This window comes from Strix uralensis, chromosome 33, assembly GCF_047716275.1.
Source record: "Strix uralensis isolate ZFMK-TIS-50842 chromosome 33, bStrUra1, whole genome shotgun sequence".
Lineage (NCBI taxonomy): Eukaryota > Metazoa > Chordata > Aves > Strigiformes > Strigidae > Strix > Strix uralensis.
The window spans coordinates 645,294-669,464 of record NC_134004.1 but is presented as its reverse complement, the minus strand read 5'-3'; the positions used below and the strand labels follow the sequence as shown (position 1 = coordinate 669,464).

The window sequence follows — 24,171 nt, the reverse complement described above, 5'->3', positions numbered from 1 at the left end:
GGGAGCAGCCCTGCAGGAACAGGCCTGGGAGCTGCAGGGAATCAGGAGCTGGGTGTACACCGTGTCTCATTAAATGACAGCAAAGGTCCACGGGATGTCCGAGCCGGTGCAGAGCCTCCAAGGCACGAGCAGCCACCCCTCAGCTCTGCCCAGCACTGAGGAGGCCGCTGGGCACTCGGCTCCACAGGAGCGAGCTCACGGGCTGAATGACCAGCAATCTAGGAAGTACCATGGACACGTAGAAGTTTGGAGCCAACGGAGCCATCCAGCCTTTGGAGGAACTGGGCTCTGCATTTCTGCAGCAGAGGACCAAAGAGATGGAACACAGCACAAAGACAGCCAGAAAGCTGAGGAGCAGCAGCTCTGCTGAACGTCAGCCATGAGCAAGACGGGAAACAGCAGATTTCAACAGCAGCAGGGATGCTGCAGGTTAGAGCTCAGGGCAAACTTTCTGGTGTAAAGGCTGATGAGGCACTGGCAGAGGGTGCTTACAGGAGAGGTGGAGACTTTTGAGGATTTAACAACACCTTGCAAGAACACGAGCAGATCTGACCCTGCTTGAGGCCAGGAGGCCAGACGAGGGGACAGCCCACGGCCCCGTCCAAGCCCACGGAGCTGCGTGTGGCAGCCCTGAGCCTCCCCACGGGGCCCTGCAGAGACACTGCAGAAGGACAGAGCTCAGATTTTGCCAGCACGCTGGAAGAATGTTCTGTCCTTCATACAGTGATCTCTTTGCTGTCTTCCCAGTGGTTTCTCAAGGATGAGGGAATGGCCTGTTCATCACATCACGGGCCTCGTGCCTCCCTCTGCTGCGCAACCCAGAGAAAGGCACGGGTGTGCAGAAACCGTTTCCCGAGATCCTGCTGCTCTGAAACATTCCTGTGGGCTGACCTGGAGTACTGCCCTAGCATCCATACTGTTTATAAGACAGAACTTATAAAGAGATTCATTTCAGGTGGATGAGACAATTACTACTGAAGAAAAGCCCAACCTGATGGTGACTGAGGCAGCGATGTTTTGGGAGAGGCCCCTGCCGTGAGCTGGAGGCGTCTGGGGAAGGAACGAAGAGTATGGACAGAGTGACGCCCTGCAGCCTCTCCCCGCTGCTCCAGTGCCCGTGGACAGTCAGCAGCAGGCGGGGGCCACCACGGTGGGGCACAGGGTGGGGCAGGGAAAGGCACCAGGAGAAGGGGGAGAAAGCAGCACCTGGAGACAGGGTCAGGGAAACAGGAATTTATTTTCTTGGACTTGAATAAAGCCCTGCTGCAGCCCTGCTAGTGCTGCCGGCGGGGCGGCCTCTTGCAGGGCTGGGGAGAGTCCTGGGGGCCAGGGGCCCTCCTCTTCAGGGGACGCCTGGGCCTCCCGCTCGAGCAGTTCCTGCGCTGCCTGGGAGCAGAGGGACCTGCCGCCACCGCCTGCCCCGGCTCCTCCTGGGGCTGCTCCTGCTCTGCCGGGACGGGCGCAGATGGGGGGCGGCCGGGACCCCCACAGAGGGTGGCTTCCTCCTCCCTGTCAGATCTCTCAGGGCTGCTGGAGGAGGTCGCGTAGGTGTTGGCAGTCCCGCAGCGGGAGCTGCTGCAGCCAGAGTTGGTGGCGCTGGAGCTGCCCTCGGAGCTGTCGTCCTCCTCCCCCAGAGCCGGGGAGCACGGCAGGGTCCAGATGTCCTCGCTGCAGCTCTCGATGGCGTCGATGATGCCACGGACCAGAGGGGCTGCGTGTTCCCCGAGGACAGGCTGCAGCTCCCGGACCATGGCCTCCGCAGCCGGGCCGTGGACGCACAGGGCGTGCAGGATGTTGCCCTCTGCACGCTGTACCTGCCACCACTGGGACCCATAGATCGCCTCCAGCTCCCGGCGCAGCCAGAACAGCACGGGATCGAGGAAATATTCTTGCGTTTGGAAGAATCCTGCCCAGCCCTCGGGCAGGATGCCACCCACGGCCTCTGGCTCTGCAGCGTCCTGCTCATCTGGGGACAGTGTCCCCTGCGGAGAGGATGGAGGGGAAGCCACAGGGCGATGGGGGCTGTTTTCGGCCAGGCGGCTGGGAGCTGTGTCGGCCTGGCTGCTGGCTTCGGGCGATCCTTGGAGGAGCGTGATGGCACACTCTCGATAGCCATTGCCTCCCGGCACAGCGAACCGCACCGACTCTACCGGTCCCCTGCAGAGCGGGCACTCTGCCTTCACATCTGCCCACTGCAGGATGCAGCCCAGGCAGAACCGGTGGCAGCAGGGAATCACATAAGCGGCGTCATCTCGCTCATCGCGGCAGATGGGGCAGATCTGCTCTGACTCCATGGCCACGTTCACGTGCTGCAGCGGGGTGGGGAGTGCTGAGGATGAGGAGCTGCTCCCGCTCACTGGCGCCGGCGCCGCCAAAAGGTGTCCTGTGCTGCCAAAGTGAGAGTGGCCCCGGTCACTGGCTGTCCCAGAGAGGGGAGGGAGGGGAGGAAGAAATGCCCAGGCCCCTGGCGAAGGACACCCTCCCGGCTCCCCAAGTCCAATCACCTGCCCCAGGGCCGCCCCGGGGGGACGCTCCCCCACACAGCTCACCTCCGCTGCCGCGAGCGCGCCCGGCGGTGCCCGGCTGCCTGACCCAGGCAGGGCTGGGGAAACACAGGGGATGGCTCCGGGACGGGCACTGAGAGCTGCCGCCGGCAGCCCCCAGAGCACAACCCAGCACCCGGAGCAGCCTGGCTCGACCCTCCAGACCTCGCAGACACGCTCGGCAGGAGTCCAGGCAGGAGCCAGACTGGGCCGGGCGCAGGCAGAGCCTGCAGGGAGGGATGTGAGGTCACATTCCATTGCTTGCTGACGTCACAGCCCACTGCACAGTGACGTGACAGTGGGTTGCCTGCCAGTATTCTGGAAGAATACTTTTTTTAAAAAAATGGTGGATTTGAACAGGATTATTGGATTGGCCAAGTTATGCCAAGCTTTGAAAAACAGTTAAAGCCTGGCTTTAACACCCTGCTTTGTGCATTTCCAACCTCTGACCCGTGGATCACACCACCCACCTCCAGCTCGCAGAGGGAGAGATCCTGGTGCTCCTTTTTGTGATAACACTGGCTACGAAACCAGTGCTGGCACCTGTGAGATCTGAAACCTTGCCACGGTACCACATTCAATAAACAGATTAAAGTCTTTGTTTAACCAGGCAGCAACGCTTCGACTTACCATTTCCCCCACACCTCGAATTAACCCCCTCCAGAATTTGCTCTGCTTTCCTGCATTTTCTGCATTGGTCACGATTTGCTCCTGTCCCAGAGCAGGCAGAAACCCCCAGCAGAGACACAGTCCCGGTGCTGTGAGCTAACGGCATGCCAGCCGGGCCAGGAACGTTTGGATCACAGATTTCCCCGAACGGCCCGCGCCTCCGCTCCCTTTCTCCCCACGCGCTGCCCTCTGACCCACACTCGCTGCTGCCGCGTCTCCCACACGTGGCACTTGCCTCACCTCAGCCACCTACGGCCGATTCGGCTTTCCCGTGTGGGCCAAAACGCAGCGCGCAGAGTAATGAGGTGAAGGACAGCACGAGTGTGTGCACCTGGAGTCGTGTGCCACAGCAGCTCTGAGCTGATATGCCAGCAGATGTCACAGCCTCCCCTAACATTCTTGGTCATCCCCAGGATTTTCCTCCAACTTCTCCTTCCTTTAGCTTCCATTTCTTTGCTCTTAGAAAAACACTTTGTGCAGCACAACCAGAGCTCCTGACTAGTTTTTCCTTTATTCGACCTATATCACTCTACAGGAGATCAACCCTGACTTCTGAGCTCTCCTTACCTTCGTGAAGACCCACAGTAAGAACGTCGTTGTCTGAACAGGGAAAAGTGCTCCACAATGACACATCCTTTGCAATGCTGTGAAAGAGTTGGGTTCAGCCAGAGCATTTGTGAGCACCAAAGGACACTGCAGTATAGAAAATGTCCTTCTAGGTAATAAGGAAATAATAGAAGAGTTATTTCCTTACGGGGGAGCCGTGTTCCCCCATCTGGCTGTGCCTGCAGCACCCCCAGCTTACCCCAGCGATGTGCGCACCCACAGCTCCTTCAGCGCCCGGGAGCTGCAGCAAGAGAAGAAACAGCGTCAGGCCCCGCTGCCCCCCAGCCCCTGGGCAGAGGCAGGTGCCTGCACAGTGTGGAGCAGTTTGCTAACAACTGGCTACGTGAGAAAGGGCACAGCACCGCTGACAACGGCGACGTGATGGGAAAATACCGAAAAGTATCAAAGAAGAACAAAGAACAGAAGCAAGACTATGTAGAAGGCCTTGCAGAAATCATAAGGGGTGGGATTGGTATTTAACCTTAGCAACCAAGGTATCTAACCTTAGCAACCTATAGGGAGCTCGCTTTTGCAATATGTATGAACTGATTATTGTAGATATAAAAGAAGTGTGAGTACTAATAAAGTTGAGCCTTTGTGCATTAAATGATGGCTGGGCTCCCTCTGCGTTCTTTCAACAAATGGTGACCCCGACGTGATACGTGCCAAAGGACGTATAAGGCGCCACGAAGGATAAAGACCAGTGAAGGTGGTTCAGGTCCTTAAGCAGCGAGGACGGCGAAAGGCGACTGAAATAAGAGAAAAGGCCCGCGCCCTGGGTGTCATAAGAGGTGAACCCTGCTGATACGTGCTGCCGAGACCTGGAAAGGCTGCAACGGAAAAAATTCAGGTATGGACAGGCAAGCAGCATATGATTTATTTGCATCCTGGCTGACACAACGCCAGGTTGAGGGAATAGATGTAAAAAAGGATCTTCAGGGGCTTTTAGCTTATGGGGTAGAGCAAGGTTGTTTTATTAATCCACATGCAGTTCATGAGTTATCGGAATGGCGAAAATTTGGAGATAAATTATGGGAATTAACATTGAACGATGATAAGACAGCAAAAAGGTTGGGAAAGTTATGGAGGGTGGTTCATAATGAATTGCTAAGGTATCAGGCTGAAAAAAGAGCTGCACAGGGCGCAGTTGCGGCAAAAGAGAAAAACACCAGATATGGGGAGGAGGAAACTAGGTGGCCATTTCGGGCATCCAACCAACCCACATGGCAACGGCAAGTTGTTGCTCCTTGCAAACGGGTGGGGAAAAGAAAATGTAAGCTTGCTCTGTAAGGATGAAAGTTGCACAGCCCCAAGTGGGGCTAAAATCAGACAGCTTTTACGGGATGGGGTTTTGGAAACTGTAGTTGGACTGTTGCCAGCGTGGCATGGGGACTGTCGGGGGGGGAGACTGGTTTAGCTCTTTAAAAAGGAGGGGAGGCAGAAACAAAAGGCTTGGAGGAAGGGAAAGGTGCCAAGCCTGGGTTTTCTTGCTGCTGTTCCTCTGTGATGCCCCTGTACGTCCCGTCCACGCTGCCTTCCCGTGCCTGGCCCTGAGCATGGGCCTGTGCTTGCTGCTCCAACGTGCCGTCTCCTCCTCCCCAGAGAGAAAATGTCCCAGTGGAGGAGAGCCCCGACCTCCCCATTGAAAATAAACTTTGATTCCCGTGGAGGTATAAGCATTAAGCCAGTGAACCGCAATGGGTGTGGAGCTGGGTGGCTGTGGTACCAGTCCTATTGCTGCCCTGCCCCTAAAATGCAATTATTTGCCTTCTAATACAGGACAAGTTTGGTTTTTTCCTTTTTATTTTCCTCTATGTGAGAGGAGAGAGCCGGGCTGGACTCCACGGCCTCCTGGCAGGGACCAGGACCAGGGGCTGGGGTTGTTTTCAGCACGTGCCTGGCATCTCTCCAGTTTAGAAAGAAAGAAAGAAACCCACCCTGGGAGGAAAATGGTGCCAGGTTTAATGAAGAGGGGCTGGGTCCCACTCCACGGGGCTCTGCGTCTCCCCTGGCCTCGGGGAGCTGCAAAATGTTGGCAGCTGCCTTGTCAGCAAACCAGGCTTCCCCAGCGTGCCCCAGCACAGCCGTCTTCTCCCTTTGAAGCTTTGTTTTGGCTATTTACAGGGCTAGCATTTTTAATTTGTTTATTTATTTAAAAAATTAAAGGCAAGCTGAAGTCTTGCTCAGTACCGTGCCTGCGGGCCATCTAAAAGGTATTTGTACCCCCTGGGGCTGGCGGGGAGACCCAGCGCTTGGCTGCCCCCTTCACCCACCAGAAACCCACGGCTGGCTCCTTATTTTGGGAGGATTTAGTATTTCCCTGTGCAGAGGAAAATTCTGTTGGGGGAAACCCCCAGTGCCTGGCGCTGCTTTAGGACTCAAACCCAAACTGTCCTTGCAGTGACCTGCGCTGCTTTAGTGGGCAGCAACCCCCCTTCCCAGCGATGCGGGATGGGTGCTGGGTGTTTTCCTCATCTTTGGTGCCTTAAAACAGCTCCCCCAGTCTCCCGTGGGCCCCTTCCAAAAGTGCATGGGAATCCCAAAGGGGTGTAAAAGGATAATAAATAAGGTGCTGGCCCATTTTTTTTTAATTATTATTTTATTTTCTCCCAGTGCGCTACATTTAGAAATATAGGAATTATTTTTGTTTTGGAGATGCTGAAATAAATATATTTTATTGTAAGAGATGATCTAGTTTGGAAATGCTCCATGTTGTAAATAAAACTGAGGGGAAAAAAAAAAATCCGTTAAGCAAACCTGTGTTATTTATCACTTTGAATCTTTGTGTGAGTTTTTTTGGTTGGGTTTGTTGTTGTTTTTTTTTTTTTGTAAATTGATTTATTTTGGGTTCATTCTGTGGAACTCAAATAACATAAATTGGTGTCGTCACCTCGTGGGTCCTGACCGTGAAGTGTTGCTGTTGACTGACGGGTTCCACCCGCCACAGCCGTGACTGTCTGATTTCTCTCTTGTCACCATTGACCATAATTGGAAAATAAAACAATAAAAGTCTTTGTTTGTCTCGCTGTGCCGCTCCGGTGTCTTTTGAAGGGTGGAGTCGGAGGCATTTTTGGAGCTTTTGAAGGGGGTTTTGGAGGTGCTGCTGTGGGGTCATTCATCTCCCTGGGGTCTGGGTCAGGAACTCCGCTCGGGGGAGAGGAGGTTTGGGGAAGAAAACGTGGTTTCAGGCAGAGGGCGGCATCCCGGACCCTCCCGGCTGCAGGTGCCCAGAGCTGGGGCTGTGTCCCGGGTGAAATGTCGCCAGCAGCCGCACGGCCGGCGCTGCCCTGTCACAGGGACCCCCGGCGGCGGGAGCGAAGGGCTGAGGGGGGACGGGCGCGGGACCGGGCTCCTCTGAGGGCAATGGCGCATCCCGACGGTTTTCCCGCCTGGGCCGGCAAGGCCGAGCAACCGACACCCGGGGCCGGGGGGTTCCCGCGGGGAGGGAGGGCCCTTGTGACAACCACCCCTCGCACGAGGGTCCTGCACAGCCACCCCCGTCCCCCGGGTCCCCGCACACCCGCCGCCATAACACGGCGGTCCCCGCTCGGCCCCGCCTGGCGGGAGGCGCCGTGCGCATGCGCGCCCCGAGGCGGGACTACAACTCCCGGCGTGCCCCGCGCGGGCGGCCAGTGGAGCCGCGCGCTGATTGGCCGCGGCGAATATTTGAAAAGGGCGGGAACCGCCCCCAGGCGGTGGCCGCGGAGCAGCGTGAGGGTGAGTGCTGGGGGCTCTGAGGGGATCGGGGAGTGGGATTGGGGGGGCTGTGGGCACTGAGGGGATCGGGAAGTGGGGCTGGAGGGGCTGTGAACCTTGAGGGGATTGGGGGGGGGCTGTGGGCTCTGAGGGGATCGGGGAGTCGGGCCGGGGGGGGCCTGCGAACCTTGAGGGGATCGGGGAGTGGAGCTGGGGGGGCTGTGAGCCTTGCGTGGATTGGGGAGTGGGGCTGGGGGGGGCTGTGAGCCTTGAGGGGATCGGGGAGTGGGATTGGGGGGGCTGTGGCCTCTGAGGGGATCGGGGAGTGGAGCTGGGGGGGCTGTGAGCCTTGCGGGGATTGGGGAGTGGGGCTGGGGGGGGGGCTGTGAGCCCTGAGGGGATCGGGGAGTGGGATTGGGGGCGCTGTGGTCTCTGAGGGAATCGGGGTGTGGGGCTGGGGGCCGCTGTGAGCCTTGAGGGGATTGGGGAGTCGGGTTGGGGGGGTGCTGTGAGCCTTGAGGTGATTGGGGAGTGTGGCTGGGGGGGCTGCGAACCTTGAGAGAATCGAGGTGTGGGGCTGGGGGGAGCTGTGAGCCTTGAGGGAATCGAGGTGTGGGGCTGGGGGGAGCTGTGAGCCCTGAGGGGATCGGGGAGTGGGCCCGGGGGGGGCTGTGAGCCCTGAGGGGATCGGGGAGTGGGACTGGGGGGGGCTGTGAGCCCTGAGGGGATCGGGGAGTGGGCCCGGGGGGGGCTGTGAGCCCTGAGGGGATCGGGGAGTGGGACTGGGGGGGCTGTGGCCTCTGAGGGGATTGGGGAGTGGGGCTGGGGGGGGCTGTGAGCCTTGTGGGGATCGAGGAGTGGGATTGGGGGGGCTGTGGTCTCTGAGGGAATCGGGGTGTGGGGCTGGGGGCCACTGTGAGCCTTGAGGGGACTGGGGAGTCGGGTTGGGGGGGTGCTGTGAGCCTTGAGGTGATTGGGGAGTGGGGCTGGGGGGGGCTGTGAGCCCTGAGGGGATTGGGGAGTGGGGCGGGGGGGGGCTGCGAACCTTGAGGGAATCGAGGTGTGGGGCTGGGGGGAGCTGTGAGCCTTGAGGGAATCGGGGAGTGGGCCTGGGGGTTGCTGTGAGCCCTGAGGGGATCGGGGAGTGGGCCCGGGGGCGGGCTGTGAGCCTTGAGGGGATCAGGGAGTGGGACTGGGGGGGGCTCTGGTCCCTCTCGGGGTTGGGGAGTGGATCTTCGGGTCCTGGGTGCACTGGGGAGTGGGGCTGGGGGTTCCCAGGGAGCTGGAGAATGGGGGGGGGGGGGCACGCTGTGAGCACTGAGGGGGAGCCTGGGGAGTGGCTCTGGGAGTTTCCTGTGAGCTGTGGGGGGGGGGTCTCACACCTTTCCCTTCCTGCCCCAGTCGCCAGCCTGGTGTCACACCTGAAGCTCCTCTGAGGAGCTGATTTTGCTGCTGCGATGCAGAGCTGGGAGGGCACAGAGGAGCTGCTGGCCGAGCTGGGGGTGAGCCGGGGACCGGGGGGGAGCTCTGCTGGGGGGGGGGAATCCCTCCCCCGGGGCGCCCTGACACCCTCCCCTCCCCAGGAACGCCTCTCGTGCTCCCTGGAAGATGCCTCCGACAGCAGCCAGGCCTCCCGCCTGCGGAAGAGCCAGGTCTGTGACCAAGTCCTGCGGATTTGCATCGAGCAGATGGCCCAGCCCGGGGGCTGCCCGCCCCAGGTCACCAGCCTGGTGGCCGTAGCCGAGGCAGCATGCCAGGGCTACCTGAGAGCCGTGCCACAGCCTGCTCCCTTCTGTCTGGAGAAGATCCGCTACCACCTGCTGAGGACCACGGCCGGCCAGGGCAGCGGCGATGCCTGCTGGAGCAGCAGGTACCAGAGCTTGGGTTGAGCTCCCCTGCGACCCCTTCCCTCCCTGCCAGACCTCCCTGGGTGTAGCTGGGGCCCTGCAGCTGAAACTGCAGCTCGGTGACCTGGCCCAGGGCACCGGCCGTGCCCAGGCTGTCCCCCAGCGCTGCACAGGGCTCTGCCCAGGAGGCAGCTCTCCAGGGCTGGCAAGGGAGCATTGAGGGGGTTGGGACAGGGGGATGCTCCGGGATGTGCTGGGGAAGGCCGGGGGAGCTGTCCCCGGGCGCCCTGGGGAGGGGGGGGGGGCAGGCAGTGGGGTGGGGATGGGGGATGTCCTGGCGGTATTGGGGTGGGGGCTGGGGGATGCACTGGGGACACTGGGGAGGGGGCCGGGGATGAGCCCAGCAGATGCTGGAGGAAGCAGCGAGGATGCACTGGGGGGGCACTGGGAGGGTCTGGGTGGTTCCTCCCCTGTGCACCTTGGAATGTCCCCTGGTCCCTGTCCCAGTGTGTCCCTGTGCTGTCATCGTTCCTGGGTGCTGGCCCTGCCTGGCCCCTGGCCCTGCAGCGGTGATGAGCTTCAGGCCACTGCTGGGGACCCTCCTGGTCACCCTCCCCCTGTGCTGGCTGCCACCAGGGACAGGGACATCTCCCCCCATGCACAGGGGGGTGCAGGTCCACAGGCCACCCCCCTCAGGGGACACAGGCAGTCCCCAGCCCTGTCCCCGTGTGGCCGTGGGTCGCTTCTGCCACTGCCTGGCCAGGGGCCAGGAGGCCACAGCTCACACCAGGGGGGACCTGGCAGCCTGGGGACCCCCGGGAAGGGTGGCAGGGGTGGGGGATCACCCCCTCAGGGCCTGCAGCACCCCAGAGACCCTACAACAAGGTGTAGCATCAACTGTTTTATTACTGGTGCGGTGTCTGTGGGTGTGTCCCCATCATCCCCATCCTGCTCCCCCGGCCGGTCAGGGTCCTGCCTGCCCCTGGGGATGTAACATGGTTGTTTCCAACGTCTCATCCCAGGTATCAAATCCAGAAGGAGCTGGCCTGCAAGAAACATTTCACACAGCAACCCGTGAGGACAGGAACTGATGCCACCAAGCGCACCAGCACAAGGCACAGGGGGGCCGGGGAACCAAAGCTCAGCGTAAGCACGAGAGGTTGTGCTGGCTGATGAGTTTTGGGAGGCAAACCTGAGAGCTGCAGAGCAACAGCTCCAAGCAAAGGCTCCTGATGGTGCTTCCAGCCCCGAGCCCCCAGCAAGCGTTACCTCTTCCCCTTCGGCTTCATTCTTGGCACCGTCCAAGAACTTCCCTTCTGGCATAAGGTCATCCAGAAAGCTGAGCTCCCGCTTCGAGAAGCAGAAATCCATCACTTTCCGGACAAAAACGAGAGCCAAAACCTTCACGAGGAAGAGGGAAGATGCGGTGAGGCCAGAGATGAGGCTACATCTCCCTCCAGCGCTGCAAACATCCCGCTGCCAAGCGGCACTGGCTCTTACCATCATGGGGAAGATGATGGCGGCACGGGACACCTTGATGGCCCAGAGCAGGACGAGGCAGATCAGCTGGATCACGGTGAATAAATGCACCTTTCGCAAGGGGACGTGCCGCAGGTAGATGAAATCCGGCTGGTGTTTTGCCGGCATCCAAAACAGCTTCAGGCGGTCAAAGAACTGCAAAATAAAAGTGAGAAGTGGCCACCTTGGGACTGCGGGAAGTTTCTGGCCCTGTTGAGATGTGGGGGCAGTTTTCAGGACCTCGCGTGCCATGAGAAATCCTGGATCCCACTATGTTCCTCCTGGGAGCAGCACCCACTTCCCCTTCACTCCATCTATAAACCAGCTTCCCATGAGGGCTGCCCACCAAATTGCCATTATTCCACGCTGGTCTATTAACAGCCTTTTGTGGCCCACGGAATCCCCCCCAGCAAGGATTTCCACCAGTGGGAGAAACTGCCTTCCCTTTGCACTGAATTCCCCCATGTTCACGGAGGTGAAATACCAGGGAGCCGACACGCCGCACAAGAGTCCGTACCTGAATTCCTCTGAGCGACGACACACCCATGTAGAGAAAGACGCCATAAAGCACCGGCATTGGTATAAACTGAAAACAAAGAATGCAGTCATTTGGGGGTTTAAATTGCATTTTCAGTATTACCCCTCTCTTCTACAGGCACTGCCTAAAATTGCCTAAAGCTTTCCACTTTCCACAGGGTTAGAGGTGTGTCGGATTCTCCCCATCGGATCACAAAGATCATCAAGCCCGTGACCCTCTGCTCTCGTATCCCCAGAAACTTGGGTTGTTCTCCCGGAGCTGAGCACTCGGACTCTACTTTGAGGCTGTTCACGTGGGTGATGGACAGGACGGTCGCAGCCACAAACCAGGGCAGCCCCATCACGGAGCAGACCCCGAGCATCACGGCCACGATGAAAAGGTCCAGGTGGTACCCGCATCCTTTCTGCAGGGAGCAAAACAAGAGATACAGCATCCCGCGGCACAAGAGCCAGGACAACATCGCAAGTCAGGCTCAAACCCTACTTGAGCACAAGCCAACTGCTTGAAAGTTTAAAACAAGAATTGGAAACCACTAAGGATGTAGCCAGCCTCTGCGCAAGCACCTTGCAGCCAGATCTGGCAGGAGTTCAGACAAAGTGGGTTTGGAGAGACTGTTTTTTTCATTCATAAAGAAATTTCCGCCACTTGCAAGTACGATGTGACTCTGAGTTACCCCCGGCAGCGCATCAAAACAATTCCTTCCCCCAGCCGCTGCCGACATTTTAAAACAAAAACGCGCTTCTATATTGCTCTAAGATTTCTTTGGGGCTCCAAAAGATTGCTCATCTGAACTCCCCTGTCATTCTCTCCCTGCATCATCATGAATTCAGGAGAGCATCCTGCCCCGCAGCCTGACGTTGTCCCAAAGCAAGGCCTTCACAAAGCATTTGGAATAGGAGCTTCTCCCATCCCTGCAGCCCAGAGTGGGCTGGGGGTGGGGTCATCTCTTGCAGCCCCTTACCTTCAGCCTGTGCTCCTTCCTGTTCACAATAACAGCAGTGATCTGCTGGTCCATGAAGATCAAGATGGTGCAGAGCAGAGCTGGGATGAGCGCAGCCAACACCGTCCACCAAGGGTTGGGTCCTATGGGGTTGATGAACCACCCACGGTCGTCTCTGGTAGGCTGCAACAAAGCTCACACCTCAGCATCATCTCCCAGCCCAGCCCCTTCGCTGGCTTTGATTTTCCCTCCCTGCCTGTGTCAGAGCATCTCCCAGCCCTGGCTTCACGTCACCCTCTCCCGGGGGGTTCAGCAGCGCCAGCGTCCTCTGCTGTGCAAGCACCTACAGATACTTCTGCTGTAGGTATCTAGTCTGGGGATGTCTTCTCATTTCCAGAAGGAAACGATGCGTTCGGGGGTGGAAGAAGAGATGGTCACACCACCAGCACCTCCTCCAGACTCAGCCCTGTCCTGCCCCGACATCCCCTTGGGGCATCCCCAAGAGCTGAAACCAGCTCCGTGCCAAACCCCCCCGTTACCTTGAACATATGGGGAACGTGGAGCTTCGGGGACGGGATCCCAACCATGAAGTCCATGAGCACCATGACGACGATGGTGAGGAAAACAGCAAAGTCACTTACTGTGGACCGTACCTGGGGCAAGAAACCAGAGCTGAGAGAGGCATCGCAAACGGGGCCCTAACACGAGGTGGAAGAGTTGGGGACATCAACAACGTGAGGGCTGGTTAACAAACCCCCCCCCTCTGCAGACATGCAGCCAAATCCCTTGGTCAGGTGCTGCTGCTGTGCTTGTCCCTGGGAGATCTGGCGTTTAATTGGGTGGAAAAGGGCTGTTTGGATTCAGACCTTTAAAAAACTAAATTAAGAAATAAGGAAACAGATGTCTGCCACTACAGCCACGCTCACTGCTAAAATGGGAATAAGGCACCGAGGCACCGCTTGTTCCTCATTTGAACCAACTTTCCCCTTGAGCATATGATGTACAGAAGCAGATCTCCTGCAGGTGACTCAGCTTCTCCAGAGCCTTGTAGATGAAGATGAGGCAGATGAGGGAGGCGAAGGCTTCATCGGTGAAGCGGGTGATGTAGCACACCAGAGAGCTGGTGTCAGTGGCCACCAGCGCTATGCAGAAGAGGCCTCTGTGTGCTGCCTCCTCCAGGCATGGCCCTAAAAACACGGACTTGTAGGAGCTTTTTCTTCCCATACCCAAATAAAACAGCTCATAACATCACCTATATTGTACACAACGTGAGGCGGGAAGTATTTACTACAGGGAGAGAGAGATGAGGGTTTCAGACCAGAAAAACAAACCTCCTGCTTCCTTCCTGTTGTTCCTTTCTAAAAAAAACCAAAGAGGGATTTCCAAACTGGGTGAGGAAAAAAAAACCCAAACCCTGCACTTCTTATCACAGCCAGTTTCGGTCTCCAAACGCGATACCTGCAGGACTCACTAGATGGCACTTGGCCACAAGACATGGCCACCAACAACCTCCAAAGGCCCTCAGCAGCCTGCAAGAGCAAAGCTTCATCTTCAGCCCTTCCAGGCTCCAGCTTCCCTTGGTGCAAGGGCACTTCCCACCAAACACACCGTTTTTCTCCTTGCAAAAGCCAAGGGCTGAGAGCTGACGCCCTCCTCGCCTGAAGTACCACCGCCGGCGCTGCACCAAGAGCAGCTGTGCCTTAAAAGCCGAAGGAGAACTACAGGGGCAAACAGAAAAAAGTCCTTTGGCTTCTCTTTTCCCCTTGCCACCGGGGCTGCGGAAGGGCATTGCCAGGATTACTGTGTTCAAAGCAAGAAAATCCCAGCCACTGGGTCTCACACTTGGGTCACAACTGCGACTGTGAAAGGGCCTCCTGGAAGCACTTGGTGGCACCGGTTAACTTGGTGGGCAAGAGGATAAAATGCTCCTGTCTGGAGATGAGTTTGCTGGTCCCCGAGTACTCATTTCAGACTGTGCACTAGATTCACAGACTTTAATCATTATATCTCCTTTAAAACAAAATAGGCCCCCAGGTGACTTGTGCGGGCAGAGATGATTACAGCTACAGCACAGACACAGCGCTGAGGTCAGAGAAACGACAGCCCATCTCTGCTCTACCCAGTCTGACTCAACCGGTGAATTTACACCTCCCTCATGCCCAGAACAGCTCCTGTAACCCCCAGAAGAAGGGAAATGGCAGATTCACCTGTTAAAGCTCTTCCCCTTCCTGTGAGCAATGGGACCAGTCACTGGACCAGAGACAGAGAGCCTGTCCCTGCTGCAGCCCCCAGCTCCTGAAGGTCATCTAAGGAGACCTGGGGGTCCAAATTTTGCCTCTTCTGAATCACAAGTACCGAGGGATTTCTGCCAGGCCGAGCAGCTCCCACCGCATCTCCTGGCTGTGCTGGGTCCATTGACCTAACTGGGAGGGACTGTTCAAAACCTGCCCCAGGGACCCAGAGATTCCCCAGCGGGCAGGGGCGGGGCTGTGCAAATGAGGGACCCCAACAGCTGCTGTCACCCCGCTGCCATCCCTCAGCCCTCACAGCACCGACTGCTGCAACACACCAACCCCTTGCGGGGTGACGCCCCTCCCTGCTCACCTCGAGGACACGAGCTCTGGGGACAGCATGGGCTGGAACCTGGATGTGGCGTCCTGGCTCCTAGAGGGTGAGATGTGCACGGTCATCTCTGCTGAGAGAGAAAAAAACGGCATTAGAAACCCTCCACCTGACACAACAAGAGCTTTAACTCAGTTAAACCAGACACAGATGCTTCTATGAACTTCTGACCGTAGGTTTTAAGAACAATACACACTTTACACTGCTATGATTAATTGGAAGAAATCACACTAGATAATCTGAATGGCACTTGAAAGAGGGTTTAATGTTTAAGCAAGCTGGGAGGGGATTTTGTCAGCCAGGAATCCATCAGCAAGCATGTGGATCTTCAAGGGAACCCCTTTTTGTAACATTGAATGGAGATTTTTAATTATAAAGCCATTCACTCCAAAAAGGAGGAGATTATTCACTGTATCTAGCACACAGCTATTCACACACATCCTATTTTTTAATTTTTCTTTTTAATTAAAAAAACCCCAAGTGCCACTGAACAGTATTCCAGATGGAAGGCAAGTGTGGGTAATCCTTCCAGAAATACTGGCAGCTCAAAGCAATTGTCCTCCTGCCTCACAGAGCATCCCCAAAGAAGACTGAGCTCCCCAACAGGTCTTGCCCGGCTGCAGTCCCTCCCCAGGAAGCCCAAAGACAAACATGATGCTGTGATGACACACAGGGACACCGTGGGACACGGGGGGGACATGGGGACGGCCTCACATGGGGACACTGGGAGAGCTGGGGGCTCCCGACGCATGTTGTGATGATGGGGATGAGCTGGTGGAGACTGGGGACATGGAGGGACACAGAGAAGGACACAGGGGGTTTACAGCAGCCCTGGGTGACCAGGACAGGCTGGTGACATCCCCCAGAGGAAGGGACACCACCCCCCAGACTCACATATTTCTCCAGGGAGAGGGTGGGGTTGTCCATCAGAGCCTTCACCATCCCCATGAGGTAGATGAGCAGCACCAGGTTGTTCTGCACTATGTTAACATGGACCTGGGGGAAAGGGGGGCACCAAAAAGTGTGTGTGGGTGTCACAAGGGCCACCCCACCTTTGGGACACACCTGTGTCACCCTACATGTTGGGGACACCCCTGGGACTCACCCCCTACCAGATGAAGGTGCTGAAACGTGGAAGCATCCGATAGAGACCGGGGTCAGCGGCGATGCTCTGGAGGAGAGCTTGATGGGGGGGGGGGGGACACATGGGGATGTCACCCCAAGGGACAAGGGGACACCCCAAGTGACGAGGCAGGGGGGTGGGGACATGGTGGGGGGGCAACAGGGATCCATAAATACGATATTGAAGGTGGGAGGAGAGCGAGAGGCCACCAACCCAAGAGGTCAGTGTTCAGTTGGGGACACCAGGATGTCCCCAAAAAAGGGGTTGGGGACCCCCTGAGATTTTGGGGACACGGGGGGGGACACTGATGGCGCGTTTGGCCTGGCAGGAGCCCACGCAGGCCTCGGGGATCTCCTTGTAGCAGAGCTGCTGCTCTACCCAGAGCTCGTGGGCTCGGGGCTTGGGGTTTGAGGCGCAGCGGGGTCCCCTCCAGCAAGGGCCCCTCCTTCTCCTGCCCTGCAGTACGGCTCGGCCAGCGGTGAGTGAGGCCGGCGGGGGGGAAGGCTGGGCCGGACAAGGGCCGGGGCAGAAGCTCTGGCTCCTGAGGGGGGTTTCTACAGCCGGGGCGAGGGCACAGCTGCTGCGGGGAGCGCCTGGGGCAGGGCAGGTGCTGCCCTCGGGGCTGGGCACAGGGGTGTCGGGGCTGCCAGCCACGGCCAGTGCCCGGGGGCTGTGGGGAGATGTCCCTGTCCCTGCAGCGCTCACCACCCTCCCCCTTACTGCCTCTCAGCTCCCTTGGCCCCTTTCCCACCGGGCCCCAGCCCTGGCATATTCTCCCCTGCTGCTCCAGCCACCACCTCCCTCCCACCCAGCCCCACTGAGCCCCTCTCCCCCTCCTCCTCCAGACCATGGTTGTGGGACTCACACGCATCCTGACCCTGCTGAGCATCGCGCAATACGCCCTGAGAGCTGGTGACCGGGAAGATGCGGCCACACAAGAGCTCCTGCGGCAGCGCAAGGAGCAGCAGGAGATGACCTGGCTGATGGAGAAGATGGAGCAGAGCAGCCAGGAGCGGCGCGGCCTCGCTCCGGAAGGCCTGCTCCTCGCTGCCTGCCAGCACTGGTGGTTCTGGGCCTCTGCCGACGCCCTGCTCGTGCTTTTTGGGCTCTACTGGCTGCCCAGGCAGAGCAGCGCTGACGGTGACAGCGGCAGCCAGTGGGGAAGCTCCAGCGGTGCCGAGGAGCAGAGAGAGGAGGATGAGGCCTGGGAGGGCAAAGCAGAGCCCAGTGACACCTTGGGTGGAGACAAGCCTCTGGATAAGGCAGGGACCTCTGCTGCACCTGCCAAGCCCTCCCCAAGAACTTTCTGACGGGGCCGCATCCAGCCTTGGGACAGGGCAGCGCCTACGAGTGCCCCCAGAACAACATCCCCAAGTGCCTCCTGCTCGCGCCCCTGAGACCACCCCTCGGGCACCCCACGCTCACAGTTGTGGTGCTCCTCCTGCTTGGAGGCGCAGGATCTACCCCAAGTAAATACCGAATAAATGAGCTTGTTTTAAGAAATCCTGTGTCTGTGAGCATCCGGGCAGCACTTTGTTGGGGAATGTCACCCCTTGGCTCCATCTCTGCTCTGTAACAAACAGATGAAGTTTGTTCTTGAACTTACGTTTGCAGTGGTTACACTTAGACATTTAGTGCCTCCTTCTCTTCTCTCTCTTCTGGTGGTCTCCACATCCCCTCCTCCCCACTTCCTTTCTCACGGTGCCAACCACCCCTGTCCTTGCTCCAAAGGCCGCCGCTGAAATCAGCTGTTCCATCCCTGGGTCTGGCTTTTTCTGGCTGCCGGGCATCTGGCTGAGATCAGCCCACCACAAGTGGTTCCCTTCTTTTCCTCAGGGAAAGAGCACAGAAGGCACAAACAAAAGTAATCGTATTAGTAGTGAGCAGAGTACCAGTAGGCAAGGATCTCTGAAATTCCGTGATGTGCTGAGAATCTAGAAAATGTCTCTTCATCCTCAAAAAGAGAATTAATGAGCTGTGTAGTGCTGGAGGGACAGGACAAAGCCTGCAGAAGCACCTTCCACTGCCTCGGGCTGCAGCAGGGGTGACAGCTCGGCACCCACAGGCTCTTCGTCCTCACACCCGGAGAGGCAGGTGATGGAGATGGCTTGTGCCAGCTTCAGCGATCTCTGCCTGGAGGGGACAGTCTGTGACGTGACCATCAGTATGGACGGCGTCGAGTCCGAGGCTCACAAGATTGTCCCCTGTAGCTGCAGCGACTATTTCAGGCCAGTGCTGGACGCAGGAGGTGATGGGGACAGACGGCATTTCCTGGCCTGGGTCACAGTGCCTGGGGGTATCTCCAGCGCTTCCCCCAGCACTAAGCTCTCACCCAGCAGCTCCCGTGGTCCTGGTCCCTCCCTGGGCACCAGAATTCATCCCAGCCCAGGACCTCCCAGCAGCTCTGAGGCAGTGCCTGACGAGCCCCGAGGCGGTGCCGGGCTCACCCGCCCTCGGGCTCCAGGTTTTCCTTCCCCACACGACGCCGTTACTCGCTGCTGCTCTTGCTGAAGTGAGGGGACCCCTTGCCCTGTCGCTCTCTGGCCGCAGCTGGACGTTGTGACTCCTTTTTCAGCCCCCAGCTCGTCAAACAGGCACTAACCCACTCCCCGGCCTCCAGCATGGCTACATTGCCCACGCTGGTGCCCAGGGAAGGCAGCTCAGGGGATCATGGGGTCCAGGCTTAACCCAGCAAAGCTGTTTTTTCCCCCATCGCTGCTTTGGTTTTTCAGGGCTTTGTTCAACGCCGAGAAGACAGTATATAAAATCCCCGGCACATCACCCGACACGATGAGGCTCATCATCGCCTACGCCTACACCGGGACAGCGCCGGTCACGGCCGACAGCATGGAAGCTTTGCTGATCGCAGCAGAGCGGTTCAATGACACGGGCATCGTCGGGCTGTGCTGCGAGTTCCTCCAATCCCAGCTCTGCTTGGAAAATTGCATCAGCATCTGGAGGCTCACGGGGTGTTACCGCTGCCCCGCCCTGCGAGACGCGGCTGACGTGTTCATCCTCTGTCACTTCGCGGAGATGACCCGGGGGTCCGCGGAGCTGCTCGACCTCTCCGTCCCCGGGATCAGGCTCCTCGTCGAGCAGGCCGAGCGCGGCAGGACACGAGCCGAGGCTGTCGAGAGGTGGGTCGCTCACGACCCGCCGAGCCGCCGGCAGTGCTGCACACCGCCACAGCGCCGCTCCCCAGTGCTGCCATAACGTGGCAGCGATCCCAGACAACGTCTTTTCTCCTGTTTTTCTCTACTTTGCTGAATTTCACCTCTTTGACCCACACTGGAACATGACATGATAAGTCCATATGGTGGTTTCTGTTGTGTGGGATTTTTTTCCCTTCTTTTAAATCAACTAGAACACACCCCATGAGAGGAATAATTGCTTGGAGGTTTGGTAGGTTGTTCTTGTGTATTTGTGCCATGACGAGCAGCACCTTCCACTAACAGGTTACAGCCCTTTCTCCACTGGTGCCTCTGGTAGCAACCACAGCAATCCTCACTGCACACAGCCTGAGCTTTCTCCTGAAAAGCCCGTGGGGTAACACAGGGAAAACACAACGATAACGGCTTGAACACTCCTCACTGGCCGAGAATCCGGTCGCAGTCTCAAGAGATGGTCTGTATTTCCTTTTCTCAGAGTGTTTACAAACCCCTGAATCTCCAGTGTCGCCGTCAGTCAAAGCCGGCGAGAGGCCCCACTGCCGGCCCTTGGAGAAAGCCAGAGCAGGGACCAAACCCAGCCCAGGTCAGCAGGGGAAGCCCAGGAGATCACAACAGACCCAGATGCCGAGTTACTAACAGACCTGGCAAACCCATCACTGCCCTGTCATAGAGTCACAGGGTGGTTTGGGCTGGAAGGGACCTCAAAGCCCATCCAGTCCCACCCCCTGCCCCGGGCAGGGCCACCTTCCACTAGCCCAGGTTGCCCAAAGCCCCGTCCAACCTGGCCTTGAACCCTTCCAGGGAGGGGGCAGCCACAGCTTCTCTGGGCAACCTGTGCCAGGGCCTCCCCACCCTCACAGGGAAGAATTTCTGCCTTAGATCTCATCTAAATCTCCCCTCTTTCAGTTTAAAACTGTCACCCCTCATCCTATCCCTACACTCCTGATAACGAGTCCCTCCCCCCTTTCCTGTAGCCCCTTTCAGCCCTGGGAGGCCGCTCTAAGGTCTCCCCGGAGCCTTCCCTTCTCCAGCTGAACCCCCCAACTCTCTCAGCCTGTCCTCACAGGGGGGTGCTCCAGCCCCCCCGAGCATCTTCGTGGCCTCCTCTGGCCCCACTTGAGCTGGGGTACCCCTTCTGGGGGCCCAGAGCTGGACCCAGCACTGCAGGGGGGTCTCCCCAGAGCAGAGCAGAGGGGGAGAATCCCTCCCCTCGCCCCTGCTGCCCACACTGCTCTGGGTGCAGCCCAGCACACGGGTGGCTTTCTGGGCTGCGAGTGCACATTGCTGGCTCACAGTCACTGTCCATGACAAGCTCGGTTTCTTACATGAAATGTGTCTTTAAGTCATTTAATCTTTCTATAGTCATTTCCCCATCTACAAAGGCACATAACAAACCTTACTGTCCTTTATAAAGTGCTTTGCCCTCTATGGATGAGAAGGACTGTATGAAAAAAGTCACATTTTTATCACTATTTTTCCTATTAACCTAAGATCAGCAAGACGATTTGTCAAATGATGTGTTTAATGACACATACTTATCAAAAGTAAGTAGTGCCGCTGGCAGAAAAGCCCCGTATACTGCTTGCTACAGTTGATCATACTGACAAAAACAAGGCTTGTTTAATACAGAAATGTTCCTGATAAATTCTGGAACTTCCCCACAGAGCAAAAGCTTTGTATAATCCCTTAAGGAGGAGCAGAAGAGCAACCCAGGACGGACACTACCCAATTTAAAGTTGATACGATTCAGGGCTCACCCATCACGAGCGTGAAAACACATCCGACACGTTTTCCCCGCAGGAGCTCCATGAGCACAGACAGCACCAACAACCTCTTCCACTGCTTTCAGCACGTGGAGAAAGAAACACCCAGATTTGGATAAATCCATCAGCAGCCCGGCTGTTCAGGAAAAGCCAGGCTGCCAAACTCACTGTCAAGAGAAGCAACGGGCTAAGGCAGTCAGAGGGTGAGCGTGGACGTTACAAACTGCTGCTATGAACCGCTCCGCTGTGAAATCCAGTCGATGTACAGCCTGTGACTGGGTTCATCACGCTGTGTTTGTGCCACATCGAAGAGAGGAGCTGAGAAGATGTAAAACCAAGGGAGGAGGTGTTGCTTTCACAGCTAAGCTGCTGAATTGGGGAAGATACATGGACCTTCGGTGCCCTTAATCTGTGAGCAGAGCAAATTTTTACACTTACTGAATCAAACCGTACACACCACACAGCTTTATACCTTGAGCTCAGTTTCTGACCGAGTCATGTTCACCACTAAGTGCAGCCAGATTTCTTTATCATCAGGCACGATGGACAGCACTTGCCATCTTCAAAGCACACACCGATGTGAAGGGATGTTGCCTGCAGGAAACGAGACCAGGGACACCCAGCACAGTGACTGCAACGCCAAAACAAGCAGTGACACGGGGTGGGAACAGCTGGCCAGGGAGCAGCCCTGCAGGAACAGGCCTGGGAGCTGCAGGGAATCAGGAGCTGGGTGTACACCGTGTCTCATTAAATGACAGCAAAGGTCCACGGGATGTCCGAGCCGGTGCAGAGCCTCCAAGGCACGAGCAGCCACCCCTCAGCTCTGCCCAGCACTGAGGAGGCCGCTGGGCACTCGGCTCCACAGGAGCGAGCTCACGGGCTGAATGACCAGCAATCTAGGAAGTACCATGGACATGTAGAAGTTTGGAGCCAACGGAGCCATCCAGCCTTTGGAGGAACTGGGCTCTGCATTTCTGCAGCAGAGGACCAAAGAGATGGAACACAGCACAAAGACAGCCAGAAAGCTGAGGAGCAGCAGCTCTGCTGAACGTCGGCCGTGAGCGAGACGGGAAACAGCAGATTTCAACAGCAGCAGGGATGCTGCAGGTTAGAGCTCAGGGCAAACTTTCTGGTGTAAAGGCTGATGAAGCACTGGCAGAGGGTGCTTACAGGAGAGGTGGAGACTTTTGAGGATTTAACAACACCTTGCAAGAACACGAGCAGATCTGACCCTGCTTGAGGCCAGGAGGCCAGACGAGGGGACAGCCCACGGCCCCGTCCAAGCCCACGGAGCTGCGTGTGGCAGCCCTGAGCCTCCCCACGGGGCCCTGCAGAGACACTGCAGAAGGACAGAGCTCAGATTTTGCCAGCACGCTGGAAGAATGTTCTGTCCTTCATACAGTGATCTCTTTGCTGTCTTCCCAGTGGTTTCTCAAGGATGAGGGAAGGGCCTGTTCATCACATCACGGGCCTCGTGCCTCCCTCTGCTGCGCAACCCAGAGAAAGGCACGGGTGTGCAGAAACCGTTTCCCGAGATCCTGCTGCTCTGAAACATTCCTGTGGGCTGACCTGGAGTACTGCCCTAGCATCCATACTGTTTATAAGACAGAACTTATAAAGAGATTCATTTCAGGTGGATGAGACAATTACTACTGAAGAAAAGCCCAACCTGATGGTGACTGAGGCAGCGATGTTTTGGGAGAGGCCCCTGCCGTGAGCTGGAGGCGTCTGGGGAAGGAACGAAGGGTATGGACAGAGTGACGCCCTGCAGCCTCTCCCCGCTGCTCCAGTGCCCGTGGGCAGTCAGCAGCAGGCGGGGGCCACCACGGTGGGGCACAGGGTGGGGCAGGGAAAGGCACCAGGAGAAGGGGGAGAAAGCAGCACCTGGAGACAGGGTCAGGGAAACAGGAATTTATTTTCTTGGACTTGAATAAAGCCCTGCTGCAGCCCTGCTAGTGCTGCCGGCGGGGCGGCCTCTTGCAGGGCTGGGGAGAGTCCTGGGGGCCAGGGGCCCTCCTCTTCAGGGGACGCCTGGGCCTCCCGCTCGAGCAGTTCCTGCGCTGCCTGGGAGCAGAGGGACCTGCCGCCACCGCCTGCCCCGGCTCCTCCTGGGGCTGCTCCTGCTCTGCCGGGACGGGCGCAGATGGGGGGCGGCCAGGACCCCCACAGAGGGTGGCTTCCTCCTCCCTGTCAGATCTCTCAGGGCTGCTGGAGGAGGTCGCGTAGGTGTTGGCAGTCCCGCAGCGGGAGCTGCTGCAGCCAGAGTTGGTGGCGCTGGAGCTGCCCTCGGAGCTGTCGTCCTCCTCCCCCAGAGCCGGGGAGCACGGCAGGGTCCAGATGTCCTCGCTGCAGCTCTCGATGGCGTCGATGATGCCACGGACCAGAGGGGCTGCGTGTTCCCCGAGGACAGGCTGCAGCTCCCGGACCATGGCCTCCGCAGCCGGGCCGTGGACGCACAGGGCGTGCAGGATGTTGCCCTCTGCACGCTGTACCTGCCACCACTGGGACCCATAGATCGCCTCCAGCTCCCGGCGCAGCCAGAACAGCACGGGATCGAGGAAATATTCTTGTGTTTGGAAGAATCCTGCCCAGCCCTCGGGCAGGATGCCACCCACGGCCTCTGGCTCTGCAGCGTCCTGCTCATCTGGGGACAGTGTCCCCTGCGGAGAGGATGGAGGGGAAGCCACAGGGCGATGGGGGCTGTTTTCGGCCAGGCGGCTGGGAGCTGTGTCGGCCTGGCTGCTGGCTTCGGGCGATCCTTGGAGGAGCGTGATGGCACACTCTCGATAGCCATTGCCTCCCGGCACAGCGAACCGCACCGACTCTACCGGTCCCCTGCAGAGCGGGCACTCTGCCTTCACATCTGCCCACTGCAGGATGCAGCCCAGGCAGAACCGGTGGCAGCAGGGAATCACATAAGCGGCGTCATCTCGCTCATCGCGGCAGATGGGGCAGATCTGCTCTGACTCCATGGCCACGTTCACGTGCTGCAGCGGGGTGGGGAGTGCTGAGGACGAGGAGCTGCTCCCGCTCACTGGTGCCGGCGCCGCCAAAAGGTGTCCTGTGCTGCCAAAGTGAGAGTGGCCCCGGTCACTGGCTGTCCCAGCGAGGGGAGGGAGGGGAGGAAGAAATGCCC

General features: G+C 58.1%; 3 protein-coding genes across 4 annotated transcripts; 1 reads left to right on the top strand and 2 right to left on the bottom strand.

Annotated features, from left to right (window-relative positions):
- The first annotated feature begins 8,917 nt into the window (after positions 1-8,917).
- On the top strand, positions 8,918-10,534 carry LOC141936585 (separin-like). The gene is made up of 3 exons (XM_074853653.1): positions 8,918-9,016; positions 9,098-9,384; positions 10,384-10,534. The coding sequence occupies exons 1-3, from the start codon at positions 8,972-8,974 to the stop codon at positions 10,532-10,534; spliced, it is 483 nt and encodes a 160-aa protein (XP_074709754.1). The 5' UTR covers positions 8,918-8,971.
- Positions 10,303-11,307, bottom strand: LOC141936583 (sodium-driven chloride bicarbonate exchanger-like). The gene is made up of 2 exons (XM_074853650.1): positions 10,631-11,307; positions 10,303-10,407 (listed from the first exon to the last, which is right to left on the bottom strand). The coding sequence occupies exons 1-2, from the start codon at positions 11,129-11,131 to the stop codon at positions 10,387-10,389; spliced, it is 522 nt and encodes a 173-aa protein (XP_074709751.1). The 5' UTR covers positions 11,132-11,307; the 3' UTR covers positions 10,303-10,386.
- LOC141936584 (electroneutral sodium bicarbonate exchanger 1-like) lies at positions 10,905-15,163 on the bottom strand. Of its 2 annotated transcripts, XM_074853652.1 has the most exons (5): positions 14,962-15,163; positions 12,897-13,010; positions 12,379-12,540; positions 11,397-11,820; positions 10,905-11,035 (listed from the first exon to the last, which is right to left on the bottom strand). In XM_074853652.1, exons 2-4 carry the CDS (start codon positions 12,960-12,962, stop codon positions 11,542-11,544), a joined length of 507 nt encoding a protein of 168 aa, XP_074709753.1. In that variant the 5' UTR covers positions 12,963-13,010; positions 14,962-15,163; the 3' UTR covers positions 10,905-11,035; positions 11,397-11,541. The 2 variants fall into 2 exon arrangements, with proteins under 2 accessions (XP_074709753.1, XP_074709752.1); XM_074853651.1 differs by lacking the exon at positions 14,962-15,163 and having other exon boundaries at positions 12,897-13,691.
- Between the last annotated feature and the right edge of the window lie 9,008 nt (positions 15,164-24,171).

Excerpts from the sequence above, each read along its gene's own strand:
- LOC141936585 (XM_074853653.1), top strand. The coding sequence starts at position 8,972 with ATGCAGAGCTGGGAGGGCACAGAGGAGCTGCTGGCCGAGCTGGGG. Across the intron at positions 9,017-9,097 it reads AGCTGCTGGCCGAGCTGGGG|GAACGCCTCTCGTGCTCCCT; the intron begins GTGAGCCGGGGA and ends TCCCCTCCCCAG. Across the intron at positions 9,385-10,383 it reads GATGCCTGCTGGAGCAGCAG|GTATCAAATCCAGAAGGAGC; the intron begins GTACCAGAGCTT and ends GTCTCATCCCAG.
- LOC141936583 (XM_074853650.1), bottom strand. The coding sequence starts at position 11,131 with ATGGCACGCGAGGTCCTGAAAACTGCCCCCACATCTCAACAGGGCCAG. Across the intron at positions 10,408-10,630 it reads ATGAAGCCGAAGGGGAAGAG|GCCAGCTCCTTCTGGATTTG; the intron begins GTAACGCTTGCT and ends TGTTTCTTGCAG.
- LOC141936584 (XM_074853652.1), bottom strand. The coding sequence starts at position 12,962 with ATGGTGCTCATGGACTTCATGGTTGGGATCCCGTCCCCGAAGCTCCAC. Across the intron at positions 12,541-12,896 it reads ACGTTCCCCATATGTTCAAG|CCTACCAGAGACGACCGTGG; the intron begins GTAACGGGGGGG and ends GCTTTGTTGCAG. Across the intron at positions 11,821-12,378 it reads GGAAGGAGCACAGGCTGAAG|AAAGGATGCGGGTACCACCT; the intron begins GTAAGGGGCTGC and ends TGCTCCCTGCAG.